General features: G+C 35.7%; 1 protein-coding gene across 1 annotated transcript in view; it reads right to left on the bottom strand.

Annotated features, from left to right (window-relative positions):
* Positions 1–19,317, bottom strand: part of LOC124722248 (sodium-dependent transporter bedraggled) — a 733,406-nt gene that overhangs the window by 41,591 nt on the left and 672,498 nt on the right. The window contains exons 13-16 of the mRNA XM_047247438.1: positions 11,219–11,395; positions 10,538–10,695; positions 9,310–9,532; positions 5,625–5,905 (exon numbers count right to left, since the gene is read on the bottom strand). Of these exons, the coding sequence (XP_047103394.1) occupies positions 5,625–5,905; positions 9,310–9,532; positions 10,538–10,695; positions 11,219–11,395 (839 nt within the window). The remainder of the gene's footprint in view (positions 1–5,624; positions 5,906–9,309; positions 9,533–10,537; positions 10,696–11,218; positions 11,396–19,317) is intronic.

The raw sequence follows: 19,317 nt of genomic DNA on the forward strand, positions 1-19,317 counted from the left end.
ACCTACAATTTTCAAATTACAAAAACAAGTGATCAGAATAGTGGCATCAGAAAACAGAACTGAACACTAAACCACTGTTTAAAGTATAAAAAATACTGCCACTGCCATATCTTTATATAATGGAAATTGTTAGCTTTGTAGCTCAGAATTTAGGAATCCTACACAGAATTCTCAATTGCCACACACACAACACTAGAAACAAATCTTGATTAAAAATTGTAGTACAAAGCACCAAATTATATGCTGATGGTGTTAAATATATGGTCATAAAAATTTTCAACCATCTGCCATTAGAAATGAAGACAATTAATAATCTGAAGCAAATGAGAACAAAAATAAAACAAATTTTATTAAATCACTGTTTTCACTTTGTTACTGCATTTCTTGACACAAAATTCTAATTTCTACTTAAAGTTCATCTTCTTATATGCTACATAAGTCTGTTTAAATTGTTACTTTTTTATGTCCAAGCTCTACGCATTCTTCTTATATACAAAATAAGTCTGTTCAAATTATTACTTTTTCTGTCCATGCATTTGTATTCAGTCCTAAACTCTGTAACACAGTTTTTTTCCATTTGTAATGTGTTTTTAGTGTATACTATGAATTTCCTTGTTGTTTGTTCTGTCCATGTTCTGTGCTTTGTATGTAAACCTGAACACCTTAATACAGAAGTGTGTCACTTTCACTGTTTTACTTTAATAATGGATTTTTAAATGTGTATGGTACTTCCGCATTTCCTTGTTATTTGCTTATATGTTTCTTTCCCTTAATAATGTGAACTTATTTTGAAATAACATGCAATTCTGTATTTTTCACAAGATACCCACCTACACAACTTTCTGTTTCTAGGCATTACACATGTATTATATAAACATTTGTATCATTATAAGATCATTGTCATAATCATTTTAACCATGCATAATCTCATCTCCATTTTTGACTTCTCCTATATCCTCATGTGCTTCTCTGCACACAGTGTATGATCTACAGCATAAATGAAACTACAGATATAGTTGCAACAGCTTCTGTCAGATGATAGGTTAGGGAAAGGCAAATCTATGTTTATGGCATTTGTAAACATAGAGAAATCTTTTGAGAATGCTGACTGGTATACACTGTTTGAAATGCTGAATGTAGCAGGGTAAAATACAGGGACTGAAAGGTTATTTACAATCTGTATACAAGCCAGAGGGCAGTTTTAAGAGTCAAAGGATATCAAAGGGTTGGTTGGTTTGTGGTATAAAGGGACCAAACTACAGGGTCATCAGTCCCTTATATCAAAGGGAAGCAGTGGTTGGGAAGGAAGTGAGACTGGGTTGTAGCCAGTCTCTAATGTTATTCAATCTATACACTCAGTAAGCAGTAACTGAGATCAAAGAAAAATTGGAGAAGTAATTAAAGTCCAGGGTGCAGAAATAAAAATTTTGAGGTTTGCCAAAGACATTATAATTCTGTCAGAGACAGCAAAGGACTTGGAAGAGCAGCTGAATGGAATGGATGGTGTCTTGAAAGGAGGTATAAGGTGAACATCAACAAAAGCAAAATATGGGTAAGGGAATGCAGTTGGATTACATCACGTGATGCAGGGGGCATTAGATTAGGAAACAAGATACTAAAAACAGCAGATTAGGAAATGAGATGCTTAAAGTAGTACATGAATTTTGCTATTTGGGCAGTAAAATTACTGATGTTGGCCAAAATAGAGAGATATGAAATATAGTCTGGCAACAGAAGGAAAAATGGTTCTGAAGAAGAGAAATTTATTAACAATGAATATAGATTTCACTGTTAGGAAGATTTTTCTGAAGGTATTAGTCTTGAGTTCAGCCTTCTATAGAACTGAAATGTGAATTATAAACAGTTCAGATGAGAAGAGAATAGAAGCTTTTGGAATGTGGTGCTACTGAAGAATACTGAAGATTGGATGGGTAGATCATGTAACCAATGAGAAGGTATTGAATAGAGTTGGAGAGAAAAGAAATTTGTGTATAACTTGAGTAAAACAAGGGCTTAATCAATAGGACGGATTCTGAGGTATCAAGAGGTCACCAATTTAGTACTGGAGGGATGTGTGGGTGGTAGAAACTGTAGAGATAGACTAAGACATGAATATAGTAATCAGGTTCAAAAAGGTTGTAGCAGTTATTTGGGGATGTAAAGGCTTGCACAGGATAAAGTAGCAAGGAGAGCTGCATGAAACCAGTCTTTGGACTGAAGACCACCATAACAACAACAATGTTATAATGATTTGGGAATATTAAGTGGTGCCTCATAGTACATTTATTCAATGATGAAATTTGCTGTTGTAAACCATTGCACTTTGACTGTAATATAGATAATCACAACTAAAATACTCTAAAGAAAAATGATCTGCAATTTCCTCTGCGAATCTAACTTTGGCACAGAAAGGATTGAAGTAAACAGCTATAAAGCTATTTGACAATCCGCTCATGAAAATATAATGTCTGACAGACAGCATAAATATTTTCATAGGCAGGCTTAAGTTATTTCTACTCAATGAACTTTCAATCATAGAGGAATGCTGGAACAGAAATAAGTAGTCAGCCACAAACCTGTAAATGGCCAGAATAAATAAACTGTATATGCAATCTTGCATTCAGTTGACACAGTTCAGATCATAACATTTATCGTCAATATGATCAATGAAACAAGTAACTAACTAACTATATCACAAAGGTAACTTACAAGAGGTGTTATTAAGACAGCAAAAGAATCCACTAATGAACCATCAAAGCCAGAAGAGTAACTGTTTTTCTGTGACACAATGATCTTTGTGATGTATTAACAACTGAGTTGATAAAATGGATGTATGCTCCTGGAGAAAGCAATGTATGACTTTTTGATATGCCACTGATTGCTTCTGATTTAATTAGAACTATTATAAATAACAAAGCTCATACCAATGTGTGTCAGTATGGTACATAGCTAGTTAGATACTCTCCATCTGTTAAGCTGCCTACTCCCATGAATAACTAAATTTTCTCCTGTTTTTATTTAATTTTTGTCATATTTTCAGTATAGGTGCACCCATAATATTTGATATGTATTGAATATTCCAGAATGTTATTTAGGCAGTGTTCCACTTAAATTTATTGGTCAGTTGGTTCTATTTATGTTTTTGGTTGCAGTGATGGAATTAGCCTTATGGGAAGTGCACTTTAATTAAAAGTTATAGTTAATTGGAAATTCTACTAGAAAACATTGCATTGCAAGCTATTCAACAAGATAGGAAGTATTGTTACCATTCATTTGAAAGCAGACATTCCACTCTTTCTGATAACATACTTTAAACTACCTGAAACTGATGATGAAAGTTCGGATCATCATAATTTCCACTACCAGTTTTGCCTTTGTGTTTGCTATATTCCGAATTTTGACACTGTACTTTTGATGCTATGTTTTTTTCAAATCAGGTGACATCCCTCAATATCTAATTAAGCCACCAATTAATATTTTGCATAATTTAACATAATGTAAAATTATTTTTGGGACAGATACCATACTCACAGTTAGGATATTCCCAATGCGTGTTTGTAACAGAGTTTTGTATACTTTTATTATTTATTAAGCTTCAACATTTTACATAAACCAAATAACTATCTTAATTCACAGTTCATTCAAAACAGAAAAATATAACCTAGCCAATTTTCAAAACATTATGTAGTTTCCGAAGTCAACAAATATCTGTATGGCAGTTTTTAAATAACACACCCTACCCAAATATCACCAGTTGGGCTTCAGATACACAACATATAACAACTATGTTAGTTAGTGTGAAATTATATGATCTTAAAGCTCAGAAGTAATAACTACAGCAGCTTGTGTCAAAATCTTTGGCTACCAACAGCAACGTCAGTCAATAGGAGCAAATTCACTGCAATCAGTCTGGTAGAGATAACAGCTTATAAAATGTACTGTTTTCCAGTTGGTTCTCATGTCCTGCTATCAGGGTTGAGAAAAACTTGGGTATTTTTTTAAAAAGGACTGGGGTAAAACTGGGTTTTTTATGGTCTTTTGTTTCACATTGATGATTAAATAGTTTAATCTGAATTGCACTGATTAATTTATTCAGAACACTAACCCATTATTATAACTACTTTATTAGAGGTTGTTTTCTTGTCATTCCAGCACTGCATACATCAGGAGTATCTTCTCCACTTATGGGCTTATTTGGTCAAAATTAAGAAATAATTTAGGAGAGAAAAGACCCAAGAAATTAGTGAAGATCTATAAATTTCTGCATGCTTCTAAAAAGTCGTAAATTTTACTTTACTGTCATTATGATTTACAGCAAGTTAAAGTTTTTTTCTGGCAGTGTAAATGTTATTTAGTTAAGTTCTTTATATGGCAAGAAAAGATAAAACACAATAGTAATAATATACATCCTTGTGACAGTAAATAGTTGCCTTCAATAAGTATGATGGCTCTATCTAATTTTTATAAGGCTAACTATGTAACATTTTACATGTTAATTATATTTTCGTTATTAAATATAGTTGGGTTTTATTTATTAATTTTTAGCTTTGTTTATATTGGTTTGAAAATCCTTGGTTTTGTAGGTCAGGTTAAATGGCAACAGCCCTGCCTGCCATGTGTAACTTATTAACTCAATGACAGTATCTTGTTATTAATTCACATTGTGAATCTGCATTCAACTTTGCTGACTGTGAGTAACTTTGATAATGATATGCTGCTATGGTAACAATCAAATGCAGCAACAGACAGATTTAACTAATGCAAACATACTTTCACTCCACAGTCTCATTAAATTCATATGTCCTTTGGTCTACTCGAGAAACAGTGTGTTATCCCAGAGAAATTATTCTGTCATGCAAAATAGTGATATATCTTGCAACTATTATGTTGACAATCCTTTTGCCACACTAAACAACTGCCAGTTATTTCACCAAGCATAGGCAGATAGAGCTGTAATGAAGAGCAGTTGTAATGTTCCTTTACTTGCATTTAAAAGTGTACTATGAAATCTGAACTGGCCATCAATCATTCATATTTCAAAAGTGGTATTACAAGTGATTAATATCCAACACTACATACTGTGTGGGCTACATTATTGGAACTGTACTTCTGTCACTGATTGATTTCAGCTTTTTACAATGATCAAGAGAAGAGACACAAATTAGCAATGGCAATGAAGTAGGTAAAGTGAATTAGTTACAAGTATGTGCAAAGGCCCTTATTAACACAAATCTATTTCATTTCATATCCCTGACATTTCCTGTATCTCTTCATTTTACTCGATGAGATTTATAAAATGTAGCTCTGCATGTGTATTATTTAAACCAAATTTTGAAATGAACCAGTTGTATACATCTAGCATTGTCCATGATCAATGGATTTTACTGGCCTGAGGGAACAATAAAAAAAATTGATTACATCAATATCCTGAGAGGCACGTCTTAATAAGACAAAGCCAAGGTGAGCACCATCAATGAAATGGTCGACTGTGGTTTTGTCAGTTACAGTTTGTAGGATGAGAGCTAACAAAGTTTCTATTTGTAATTCACCTCTTACCTTGAGAATAAGTGGGTGTTTTTAAGCATAAAGTGATAAACATGTTAGATTTTAGTTTTTATCCTTACCTGTTGAGCAATTCCAAATGTTATCAAAACAAAATAAAAGAGCACTGCCCAAAAAGGTGAGACTCGTTCAGAGCCCATAAGTGCAAATGTTGCTGGTGCTAGCTCTGTTGCTAGTCTCAGCACTTGATAACCACTTTCCCTTGCTGAATCCATACCAGGAAGCAGAACACGTGACCCAAGTATAAATATGCTATGAGACATGTAGCGCACAGGTGTTCTTGCAAATATTGGATGCGGTGGTGCACCTTCAGCTTGAAGGAATGTCACAGTTCCTAATTGTTCTGTGAAAAATAACAGAAAATTACAAATTAAAAAACTAAATTAAATTTAGCACATGGCAGTCCATATATAATTACGTTAAAATACTGATTTCACACACTCATTGAGCTTCACTTCCACTAGCATTTTCAAAACTGACATAAATTTACATTCATGGTGACTACAGCCTTTATTTTTATATCACTATGTCAAGTGAGTCATTGCTGTTTTTACTATCACAACCAACAACACACCACTAGGACTTGACATACAGATAACAATAGTAATGAAATTTTTGGATACATGAAACTGCTGGAATAACAGATTGGTTTTCACCTTACACTCTCTATTGATCAATGGTACAACATAAGTAACAGCATTCTGATGAATTCACTTATTTCCAAAATATGAGAGAGTCATGACTGTTTAGAGGTCCCATCAGACTATAGTCCTCAATTTCAATGCTGTTCCATGTGTATCACATTAATCTTTTGAACCTAAAAAGAACCTCATTTTTAATGAATATCACCCATTCTGCTGTATCCATACACAGTTCTTTAAGAAATATATGTGAGACTGAATGGTCACCAATAAATAGGATCCGCTGTTACAGGATGTTCTCAGCTGCCACTGACGAATCACAATAATAAGAATTCCACTTTAACTTCACTGTCATAGAGGTCCGTGTTTTGTGGACACCAGTTTTGCTGGACTTGGCTCTTCATCTACACCTTTTACATACCAGGTACTGATAGAACGAAATAAATTATACAATACTTGGCACGGACAGAACTTCACTTATCTAGGAAACTGTGTTGAGTAGTGGACAGGTGTATATACATGACCAAGTATCTACTTGCACTCATCTGGGGAGATCTTTATACACTGTGATGACAACAAGCATCTGGCAACTCTAAAGAAAAATGAAGAGACACACATAGAAATATTTTATAAGTGCTTCTCTATCAATCAGTAGATAATTTTCCAATGAGTGGTGATTTGTTTTTGAGTTCAAGCATCTGGATGTTTTTTGCAGCACCTGGCTGTTACTGAGGACACATTCTTCCCCCACAATTCGCCCTAATGATCACACAAAAATGATTATATGCTTCTCATCTTGTTTCCTCTACCTCTATGTGCATTTCTTTGCTTCCCCAAACTGACCATCTTCTGGTCACTTTTAGCTCTGTTCTCTTTCTCCTCATTACAGACCATGTTTTCTGCCAGCATCCCTCATTTGTGTGTTTCAAAATGTGTTCTGCAATTGGTCGGAAATTTGCTGCCACTTTCCAAATACCGTACACTGAATCTTCACTTCACTTCTTAGAATCTTCTCTTTCCCTTACTTTGTTCCCAATGAGACAGTTACTCTCTAGATCCAACACTGTCATCGCAATCATATCTCTGGATCAAGATACAATACAACTGTCACTTTGGTAGGAATAAACTATTTTATTTCCATTTCTTCTGTGATGATTGTTTAGCACAACACCTAAAGAAGTTGTAAAATTTATTCTGTACATTCTGCTGTTCATTTATGACTTCTGGCGTAGTGCAGCAACTCAACATGGCATGGACTCAAAAAGTTGCTGGAAGTCTCCTACAGATATATTGAGCGATGCTGCCTCTATAGCTATTCATAATTGTAATAGTGGTGTCAGTGCACAGGATTTTGTGCACAAACTTACCTCTTGATTATGTCCCATAAATTATTGTTCACAATGTTCTTCAAACCAGTCGAAAACAGTTATGGCCCAGTGACATGGTAAATTGTCATCCATAAAAATGAAGTCCATGAGTGACTGCAAATGGTCTTCACGTAGCTGAGCATAACCATTTCCAGCCAATGATTGGTTCAGTTGGATCACAGGACCTTGTCCATTCCATGTAAACACAGCCAACACCAGTACGGAACTACCACCAGCTTTCACAGTGCCTTGTTGACAACTTGGGACCATGACTTTGTGGAGTCTGTGCCACACTCTAACACTACCATCAGCTCTTCCCAACTGAAATTAGGAATCATGTGACCAGGCCACAGTTTTCCAGTCATCTAGGGTCCAACTGATATGATCACAATCCCAGGAGAGGCACTGCAGGTGATCTCATGCAGTTAGCAAAGGCACTCTGATCACTCGTCTGCTGCTATAGCCGCACTGTCTTGATGGACACATTTGTTGTACATCCCAGATTGATTTGTGCACTAATTTCATGGAGTATTGGTTGTCTGTTAACACTGACAACTTTACATAAATGCTATTGCTATCAGTAGTCCATGAGTGACTGCAGTGCGATATGAAGTGGGACAAGCATGTAACGGCAGTTGTGGGGAAGGCGGATAGTCGTCTTCAGTTCATTGGTAGAATTTTGGGAAGATGTGGTTCATCTGTAAAGGAGACCGCTTATAAAACACTAATTTGACCTATTCTTGAGTACTGCTTGAGCGTTTGGGATCCCTATCAGGTCGGATTGAGGGAGGACATAGAAGCAATTCAGAGGCGGGCTGCTAGATTTGTTACTGGTAGGTTTGATCATCATGCGGGTGTTACAGAAATGCTTCAGGAACTCGGGCGGGAGTCTCTGGAGGAAAGGAGGCATTCTTTTCGTGAATCTCTACTGAGGAAATTTAGAGAACCAGCATTTGAGGCTGACTACAGTACAATTTGTACAATTTTACTGCCGCCAACTTACATTTCACGGAAAGACTACAAAGATAAGATAAGAGAGATTAGGGCTTGTATAGAGGCATATAGGCAGTCATTTTTCCCTTGTTCTGTTGGGAGTGGAACAGGGAGAGAAGATGCTAGTTGTGGTATGAGGTACCCTCCGCCATGCACTGTATGGTGGATTGCGGAGTATGTATGTAGATGTAGGTGTAGAGTAGTTAAGTGAAGGCCATCAGCAATTGCTTTGTCCCATGTGAGAGGTAATGCCTGAAATTTGGTATTCTTGTCACACTCTTTGAAACTGTTGATCTCAGAATATTGATTTTCCTGACAAGTTCTTAAATAGAATGTCCCACGCCTCTAGCTCCAACTACCAATCCATTTTCAAAGTCTGTTAATTGCCATGTAGTCATAACCCCACCGAAAACATTTTCACACGAATTATCTGAGTACAAATGATAGCTCTGCCACTGCAATACTCTTTCATCCCTCATGTATGTGATACTACTGGCATCTGCATATGTGTCTATCACTATCCCAGGACTTTCGTCACCTCAGTGTAATATGGGCTACCTCATAACAACATTCATACTGGGCTTTCCATTATTTGACAACTGTTCTTAGCTGTATGATATCCACTGTCGACTGTAGCAAGGACTTGAAAATACAGTTCTCCAGTACATTTGCTTGTTAAAAATCTTGTCATTATTCAGTGCAGTTGTGTATTGTACAAATTCATGCACAAGTGAACATTTACTTACCAAATGAACTTGGAATGTAGGTGTAGCCACTAGCTGCTAGCAGTTCAACACAAGTGTTAGCAAGGAATGCTGAGAGCAGTAAAACTGCAAGTGTGACAATAATAACAATGCTGATGTCTCGATGAAGGAGATGTTTGTGCTGATTATGAGACGTAATCTGCATAACAGCAGCTCCCAGCAAACCCCATGTATAGAAAACCTCTGTTGTAGCAGCCACCCAGCACTGAAAAAGTAATCATACACAGTGGCAAATATGAACTGCAAATCCAAAAAAAGAAGAAAAGCATTCAAATAATTTTACTCTCAACGTGTGTGCACACACATATGAGTATAATTAGCACAAGTTCTTTCTTTCATGAGACTACAGTAAGAGTTGTTGCTTGCTGTATTTGAGTACATTAGCAAATCTATGTAAATATGAACAATGAATATAACTGTGATTTTCTGCCTCTATATGTAACATGAATGTAGCATAACTGAATTTTATTTCATATCACATCTCTCTAAGGCTGAGTGATGGACTATGTAGATAATTTCTATGTCTAGAATTTTGCTATCATTTTTGAACTCTAATGATGTTGGCAACAAACATCATAAGGGAGAAAATGTACTCTGAGGCTCTTGTCATTATGCACAACTGTTTGAACAGCTGGAAACCACATATTATTCTCATTACACACTTCTGCGCAGCAAACTTTTCTTTTCTTTTTCCAGTTATGAGTTGATCAATGACCAATTTTGTACCAATATACTTTCTCAGTGCAGTAAGTGACAGTATGTCCTTAGATTATTATTCATTTCTCAATTATTCTAGATAATGGCTTTAACTGTTATAATGTGACAGACATACAGGAATAAAATTGTTAGCAACATACTGAGAGCTTAATACAAATCTGAATATTTTGTCCATAAAAGAATGGTATCATGGCGGCTGCAACTGTTGATAAATATAAAGAACACAGTTTTTGTGTCCATTCACTTATTTATTGGCAAAATAATGACTGGCACAGAAAACTGTTTTATTAATATTAATTACTTTTCACTTTGAACTATTGGTGAGTTAATGAGGTGGCAATGTTATAAATCAGAGTGAAATGCAAGACCTTTATTATTTCACAAAAAAGAAAAAAATTTTAGTTCACTTCAGTAGCAAAAGAAAAAAAAAATTACCTAGCATAAAAAGCACTGTGTTCTGTCAGGGATTAATGCTATTTTCAGAGGTACATACCTTTGTGTTAATGAAAAATTCACTCCATACTGTTTCTGGGAAAACCTTATGTCCAGATGAAGTATTTGTTAGACCAAGAATTTTTGTGCAAAGTATCAACATCCCAAGAACAGAAAACAATGAGAAGACATAAACAACTTTGCCATATGATTTAAGGCCTGAAAGAAATTTTTAAAGAAAAAAACAACACTTTAGTTATTAGATGACATTTGCCTTTGATTCTATAAGTAATTCATTTACACTAAAATAAAAATCTATCAGACTGGAGTAAGGAGGCTGTGCAGTAAATCAAAATATTTTTGAACACCAGTATAAGTTCTCTTATCTGTTTGGCATAGATATTCTGATGATGACTGTAAATCAAAGTAATCACTGAAGCTATTTCTATCATGAACTTGCACAGACTAAACCATAGCAATTATCCTAATAAATCATGCACCTATGCAAATATCATTCTTTGCTATTCTATGTATTATTAATCCAACATTTCCATTCACAAAATAGAAGGCTGTTGTTGTATATAGTCTCTGTCTACTGTGTCTTCTTCTTATAAATACAGGATTATTTCTTATTAAGCATGTGCAGTACAAAATTTGTTTTGTGTCCTTTTGAGCAATGTTATAATCAACACAATTTATCTTCAAAATATGTTACACTGCTTAATGAAATTTGTGTACTGACCTTTGCTTAAAGAAACAAATACTATCATCCATACTACAGCCAAATTGAATGTAACTTGGAATTTAAGGTGCCCAAATGAAGGATCTGGAGAGACAAGACTTTGTCTTTGAAGGACCATTCCATTGAGGTAGTCAGGTACTGTTTCTTCAAGTTTGTGAGTACCATTTATTTGTGGTTCTGGAAATAAAATATAACACATTTTAATTATTACATAATTCATAAATAATGTTTACATTTTAAATAAATTAATAATTTTTCCTATTACAGATAAAATCAGATAAAAAAATAATGGGACAGCCAAGTTAACAAGACAGTGTGAAATATACTTAACATTTTTAACTAATGTGTAAAAGAATAGTATGATGAATATTAATTGAAAATGAGGCAGAATATGAGCCATGGTATTGAGCTGTAGCCTACTACTCTTAAATATTATCAAAGAAGTTACTCACCTTAACATTTACATACGACAGATGAATACCATCATGCATATACAAGGGCTGTTCAAAATGTAAGGTGACTTTCCAAATTGTGTGAGCAATATACATTCAATTATTGATTCTCTTTTTCTTTTGTTATGTTGGTACAAATTTGCATCAAATTTTGTGTGAAAAATGGAATCAAGTGCTCTAAAACACTTGAAATGTTGACAGTGGCATACAATGAGTCTGCTCTAAGTAAAAAACAAATTTTTACTAGTGGTACAAGCTGTTCCGAGATGGCCAAGAAGATGCCAGTGATGAACCTTGCTCTGGATGCCCCAGCACATCAAAAACAGATGATCAAAACTGTGAAGAAAATTGTTTTGGAAAATTGTTGAATTATTGTAAGAGAAGTTGCTGAGGATGTTGGCATATCGTTCGGCTCATGTCATGCAATTTTTTTGGATGTTTTGGGCATGAGACATGTGTCAGAGGAGTTTGCTTTCAAAACTTCTCAATTTTGATGAGAAGAACCGTCACATGAGCATCACTCACGAGCTCTTCAATGATATAAATGATGATCCTGATTTGCTCAAAAGGGTCATAACTGGTGACAAAACATGGGTTTACAGTTATGACATCAAAACCAAAGCCCAATTGTCCCAATGGAAGCATCCCGGAGAGCCAAGACCGAAAAAATGTCAAAGTTTTTCTGTTTTTTTTTTTTCTTTAATTAGCGTGGCATAGGTCATGAATTTTTGCCTCAAGGTCATTATTATGCACATTATGCACCATTTGTGAGAAGAAATATGCATAACATGTCTGGAATTGTGGAAAAACAATTCATGGCTTTTGCATTACGAAAATGCACCTGCTCATTCATCATTGCTTGTGAGAGATATTTTGGCCAAAAACAACATGACGATCATGCCTCAGCTGTTGGCAGCCCTGCAGCCAGGCGACTAGCGCGAGTTTTGGTGTTCTCGTAAAGATAAGTTATTTTAGATTATAAAACATACAGATTAGTACTGATTACGTGGTAAATAAGTGTATTAGTGTGCCGTTTAAGTGTACCATTAAAGGTTTCACTTTTCTTTACGTAATATAGCAGAAAACGCGAAAAGACCGTACAGTCGTATTTTTTGTTTACGTTCTGCTGCAGCAAATCTATAGAATTTCGCTTAGTTGTTCCTTGCTCTCTCCAGCAATTTAACTTAGCTTACCTCTTCATTATTTAACTAGCATTTCCGGAAAGTAGCGTAAAGTTTAACTTGTTGTTTCAGAAACTTTGCACTTTTGTTTTTGTTTACACACAGTTGCGTATAGGCCAAATTTGTGTAACCATATTTTCGTGTTTATCTGTAATTTAACTGACTTATTCTTAATCAACTATTACGTTTATCATGAGTGAAAAGTGCTTGACTTGCCGTAGAATTGTTAGGTCGGGGCTTTGGTGTGATGGGTGCTGTAGTTTTTTCCATGTGGGTGACTGTAGTGGCGTGGGAATAGGGGAAGTAAATGAGACTCATCAGTGGTTTTGTAGGATTTGTAGTAGAGATAGGAAGATACTGGAACAGGAGGGGAAAATTGCTGCCCTTCAGGCTGAATTAGACAAGGCCAGGGGAGATCTTGACAGGTTAAGGAGGGAGAAGGGTAAAGAGAGGTGGGAAGTGGCAACAGGCAACAGGAGGAACAGGCCTAGAACTTTGTCTGACAGCTTTATGGTGAATGTGGAAAATAGATTTGACCTGTTGCTTCAGTTAGAAGCTGGTGAGCCTCAAGCAGTTGCAGGTGTAGACAGGGCACAACAAACTTTCAGCAGCAGATTGAAAAGTAAGAATGTAGGGAAATCAGAAAAGAGAAAGAAAGTGTTGTTGTTAGGTAGTTCCCATGGAAGAGGTGTTGGCCAACTCTTGCAGGATGAACTAGGATCAGAATACCAGGTCACCAATTTTTTTAAACCTAGTGCTGGTCTGTAGCAGGTGACAGAGGATTTAGGATCACTTTGCAAAGATTTCACTAAGGAAGACACCGTGGTTATAGTGGGTGGGGCAGGTAACAGTATTGACAGAAATCCTGGGTACAGTATAGAGTGTGACCTGGCGAAGATTGCATCAGCATCGAAGCATACTAGTGTTGAGTTTGTATCTGTTCTTGGGCGCCATGACCGACCTCATTTGAACTCTTCTGTCAAGAGAGTTAATTTGGAGCTGGAACGGCTGCTCATGTCGGGTGCGGGGTCACACATTGGTGTGGTTCATGTTGATTCTCTCAGTAGGTGGGATTATACTAGGCATGGCCTTCACCTCAACAGGAAGGGGAAGGGTAAATTGGCTGGGGAAATAGCAGGAAAGTTAAAGGGGGGAGGCACTGTCATGAGTGGTAAAATACCAGTGGTTATAGGATTCAGAAAAGACCCTTTTTTAGGGTAGGGAGGACAGAAAGAAAGCAAATTTTAAGAGAGGTTAGAACTGAGACAAACCTTCAGTTTGAAAAAGAAATCAAAAAACATAATTCCAGCTTATTACATCAGCATAAACAGCCATTGGTTAAGAATTTTCAACTGTCAGCAGATATTTTAACTCCACCCAATTTTAACTCAGACAATGTGAAATGTCAGCTATCTTTATTGCATCAAAATATTCGAGGACTGAGAAATAAAATTAATGAATTAACTATATGCATAGATGAATTAGAGTCTTCAAACCCAGCTGACATAATCTGCCTCTCTGAACATCATGTGACCACTGGTATAGAACTTTTAAGTGTTACAGGGTTTAGGTTAGCATCTCACTTTTGTAGATCAGAAATGGAGAAAGGAGGAGTTGCCACATTCATCAGGAACTGTCATAAATTTAAGAACATAGACATTCATAAATTTTGCCAAGAACAGCATATGGAAGCATGTGCAACAGAATTAGATTTTCACAAAAAATCTTTCATAATATTAAGTGTATATCGAGCACCTGCAGGTAACTTTAATCTGTTTGTAAACCACCTTGAAGCTGTACTGGCCCATTTAATAACCAAAAACAAAGAAATAGTGGTTGCTGGTGATTTCAATGTAGATTTCCTTAAAGACTCTCCGAATAAGAACTTATTTGAGTTAGTAACACTATCATTCAACTTAATTCCCACAGTAAAGTTCCCCACTAGGATAGCCACTTGCTCACAAACAGCCATTGATAATATCTTTATAGAAAAGTCCAATGAACAAAATTATATTACAAAACCAATAGCCAATGGCCTCTCAGACCATGACATGCAGTTCCTTCTGTTAAATGTTAATACTGAGCAGGATATAAAATCTGTTAAATCTGAGCTCAAGAGGGTAATCAGTAAGCCAAAAATTGATTATTTTAGGACACTCCTCAGAGACATTCACTGGACTGATGTTTACAGTGCTCATGGCATGAATGAAAAATATAACATTTTTGCTAATAAAGTGATTACCTTATTTGAACACTGCTTTCCCCCAAAACTTACCAAGGTTAGAGGAAAATCTACAAAGAAGCCATGGATTACTCGAGGAATAAGGGTATCTTGTAAAACAAAAAGAAAACTGTATCTGTCAATCCGAAACATTTCCAATGTTGATGCTATAGCACATTATAAGAAATACTGCAAAATATTAAAGACTGTAATATGGATGTCAAAGCAAATATATTACAAGGAAAAGATAGTCATATCAGATAACAAAATAAAGACAATATGGGATATAGTGAAGGAGGAGACCGGTAGGACCAGACATGAAGAGGAACAAATAGCATTAAGAGTAAATGATACATTGGTGACAGATGTGTATAGTGTTGCAGAACTTTTTAACAAACATTTTATAACTGTTACTGAAAAGATGGGGTTGTCAGGTTCGGTAGATGCTGCTATGGATTACCTTAGACCAGACATTTCAAGTAATTTCCATAATATGAATTTGACCCTCACTACCCCAACAGAAATAATGTCCATCATAAAATCTTTAAAATCAAAAACATCTAGTGGGTATGATGAAATATCAACAAAGTTAATTAAAGAATGTGATTCTGAGCTAAGTAACATATTAAGCTATCTGTGTAACCAGTCGTTTATCAGTGGAATATTTCCTGAATGGCTGAAATATGCTGAAGTTAAGCCACTGTTTAAGAAGGGAGATAAAGAAATAGCATCAAATTTCCGTCCAATTTCACTGTTACCAGCATTCTCAAAAATTTTCGAAAAAGTAATGTACTGTCGTCTTTATAACCATCTTATCTCAAATAACATACTGTCAAAGTCACAGTTTGGATTTCTAAAAGGTTCTGATATTGAGAAGGCTATCTTCACTTACAGTGAAAATGTGCTTAATTCATTAGACAAAAAATTGCAGGCAACTGGTATATTTTGTGATCTGTCAAAGGCATTTGACTGTGTAAATCACAATATCCTTTTAAGTAAACTAGAATATTATAGTGTAGCAGGAAATGCTGCAAAATGGTTCAAATCTTATATCTCTGGCAGGAAACAAAGGGTGTTATTAGGAAAGAGCTTGATACATGTCTATCAGGCATCATCCAACTGGGAACTAATTACATGTGGGGTCCCACAAGGTTCCATTTTGGGGCCCTTACTTTTTCTTGTGTATATCAATGACCTTTCATCAGTAACATTACCAGATGCCAAGTTTGTTTTGTTTGCCGATGATACAAACATTGCAATAAATAGCAAATCAAGTGTAGTCTTAGAAAGATCAGCCAATAAAATATTTGTGGACATTAATCACTGGTTCCTAGCCAATTCTTTGTCACTAAACTTTGAAAAAACACACTACATGCAGTTCAGAACTTGTAAGGGGTGTCCCAAGAGCATATGTCTAACATATGATGACAAGAAGATAGAAGAAGTGGACAGTGTTAAATTCTTGGGATTACAGCTTGATAATAAATTCAATTGGGAGGAGCACACCACAGAACTGCTGAAGCGTCTTAACAAATCTCTGTTTGCAATGCGAATTTTGTCAGACATAGGGGATATAAAAATGAAAAAGCTGGCATACTATGCTTACTTTCATTCCATAATGTCATATGGGATTATTTTTTGGGGTAATTCATCAAGCCAAGCTAAAGTTTTCCGGGCACAAAAGCGTGCAGTAAGAATTATATGTGGTGTGAACTCAAGAACATCCTGCAGAAGCCTGTTTAGGGAACTAGGGATACTAACTACAGCTTCCCAGTATATTTATTCCTTAATGAAATTTGTCATTAAAAATATATCACTTTTTCAAACCAACAGCTCAATTCATGGAATCAATACGAGAAATAAGAATAATCTTCACAAGAATTTAAAGTCACTTAGTCTTGTACAAAAAGGTGTGCATTATTCAGGAACACACATTTTCAATAACTTGCCAGCAGCCATAAAAAGCTTAACAACCAATGAAATTCAGTTTAAGAGAAGCCTAAAGGATTTATTGGTGGCCAACTCCTTCTACTCCATTGATGAATTTCTTAGTAAAACCAACTGATTTGTATATAAGTACAACATAACTTCTGCACAATTTCAGTGCAGTAATGTGTTCACTGAAAATTTGTGTGTGTGTGTGTGTGTGTGTGTGTGTGTGTGTGTGTGTGTGTGTGTGTGTGTAAGTATAATCTAACTTCTGCACCATTTCAGTGCAGTAATGTGTTCATTGTAAATAAGTATTACAGTAGTTGTATTACATGTTTATTACCTTATAAATAAATAAAAAACGTTTTTTATTTTAAATTCAGTGCATTAGTATTTGTAAAATGACTCTTAGTGTTCATTAAAAATGACGATCATTCCACTTGGGACCTGTGGAATGGTACATTAGTTTATTTGTTTTAGTTGTAAATATTTGTCATGTATTGTTGTTTTTCTGACATGTTCCACATCCAGGAGGACCTCCTCACTACGGATCAATTGGAATGAAAGTAAATCTAATCTAATCTAATCTAATCTAATCTAATCATATTCACTGGATTTGGCCCCCTGTGACTATTTCCTGTTCTCAAAACTGAAGAGACCTATGAAAGGATGAAGATTTTCAATAACTGAGGAAATAAAAACTGCATCATTGGAAGTACTCAAGGCTGTACCGAAAAGTGCTTATGAGAAGTGCTTCGAGGATTGGAAGGATTGGCACAAGTGTATTGTATCTGAGGTGGATTAATTTGAAGGGGACAACATGAATATTTGTGAATAAATAAATATTTTTTCATAAAAATATAAAGTCACCTTACTTTTTGAACATGCCTCATACTTCATGAAACAGTGGAGATGTTTGGAGTTTCATACAGGTCATTGGAATACAGTTCAGTGACCCTGAATTACAGACAGCTCCTTCTACTCCCCTTTCTGGCCAAATTACGGTGATTAAAAATTCATCCAAGGCAAGGACTTTAATTACCCACTGCAAAGGTGAATACTACAGAATTTGCTTGTATTAGTAACATCAGCCACAAACGAAGGTACTTGTTGTTACAATCCAGATAAATTGTGGTTATCCCCATATTAATTACACAACTTGTGTTGTAGCTGACAGCCAGCATGAGGTAACAACACTCTCCAGTACCTGGAGAGAGAGAAAAATTTGGTTGCTGAGAAGAGAGTTATACACATTATGAGTGGTGTTCATCTGAGACACTCTTGCAGAAACATATCCCAGAAACTATGAGTTCTTGCGGTGACATCTCACTATATCCTAACTCTTGTATTTTTCATCAAAAAGCTACTCCTTTCCAAAGCCAACAGTACATATCATGGCCACAATATGAGGTCGAAACAGGATTTATATAGTTACCAGAAAAACTTCACCCTTGTGCAGTAAGGAGTAAATTACTCAGGCATGAAAATCTTCAGTGCTCTACCTATAGACATCAAAAATATTGCTCTTAAAACACTTAAATTCAAGAGCAAATTAAAAGAATACCTGTTGAAAAATTCATTCAACTCAATCAGTGACTTTTTAATCATGAATGACTCTGCACGTGTGTAGTTTTATTGTATAATGTAAATGGGATATTTCATTAGTTCAAGAATAAATATAAATTATTGTTTGTCATGTATTAAGATATTTCCAATATGAGTATTTCATAGTGTATCACAATTAACAAAATACTCTGAGCTATTATGCCATGGTGGATGGATTTTCCATTAAAACCCAAAACTTCATCCTCATCTGCAAAGGACATTTTCAAGGGGAATCAAACCTTCTCTGAGTGTCCAATTCACACCCTGGCTCACTACTGAGTGCAGCTAAATTCCATTCACGTGTACTCCTGAGCAGTGGAGTGACATCGCATGCTTGGAGTACCTGGATGTAACAACTGGCTGTTGTCCACTGTCGCTACCACCCCATGGTGGAAGCCTCAAACACATCATCTTCAGCACCAGCATCCAGATGACATTCAATTTCATGCTCTCCTTCTTCCTACTGAAATTCCTAGGGCACTTAAAAATTTCTGTGGCCTCTCTTTATAGCCTTTCATGGTACCCTCTTGTGGCTGCCAGTACTTGAGTCCTTTCAAAGTGAATGTGGTGATCATCTGGGCGCAAAGAACATCCTACAACAGCTCATCAGTCAGTCTCTCCCCTCCTACATGTTGCCCCTGAGCTCTTCTAGTTGTTTGTTAACTGTTCTTTTTGTTGTATCCATATTGCGAGTTAATGAGCATTGTGTTT

The sequence above is a fragment of the Schistocerca piceifrons genome, chromosome X (assembly GCF_021461385.2).
Source record: "Schistocerca piceifrons isolate TAMUIC-IGC-003096 chromosome X, iqSchPice1.1, whole genome shotgun sequence".
In the NCBI taxonomy this organism is placed as follows: domain Eukaryota; kingdom Metazoa; phylum Arthropoda; class Insecta; order Orthoptera; family Acrididae; genus Schistocerca; species Schistocerca piceifrons.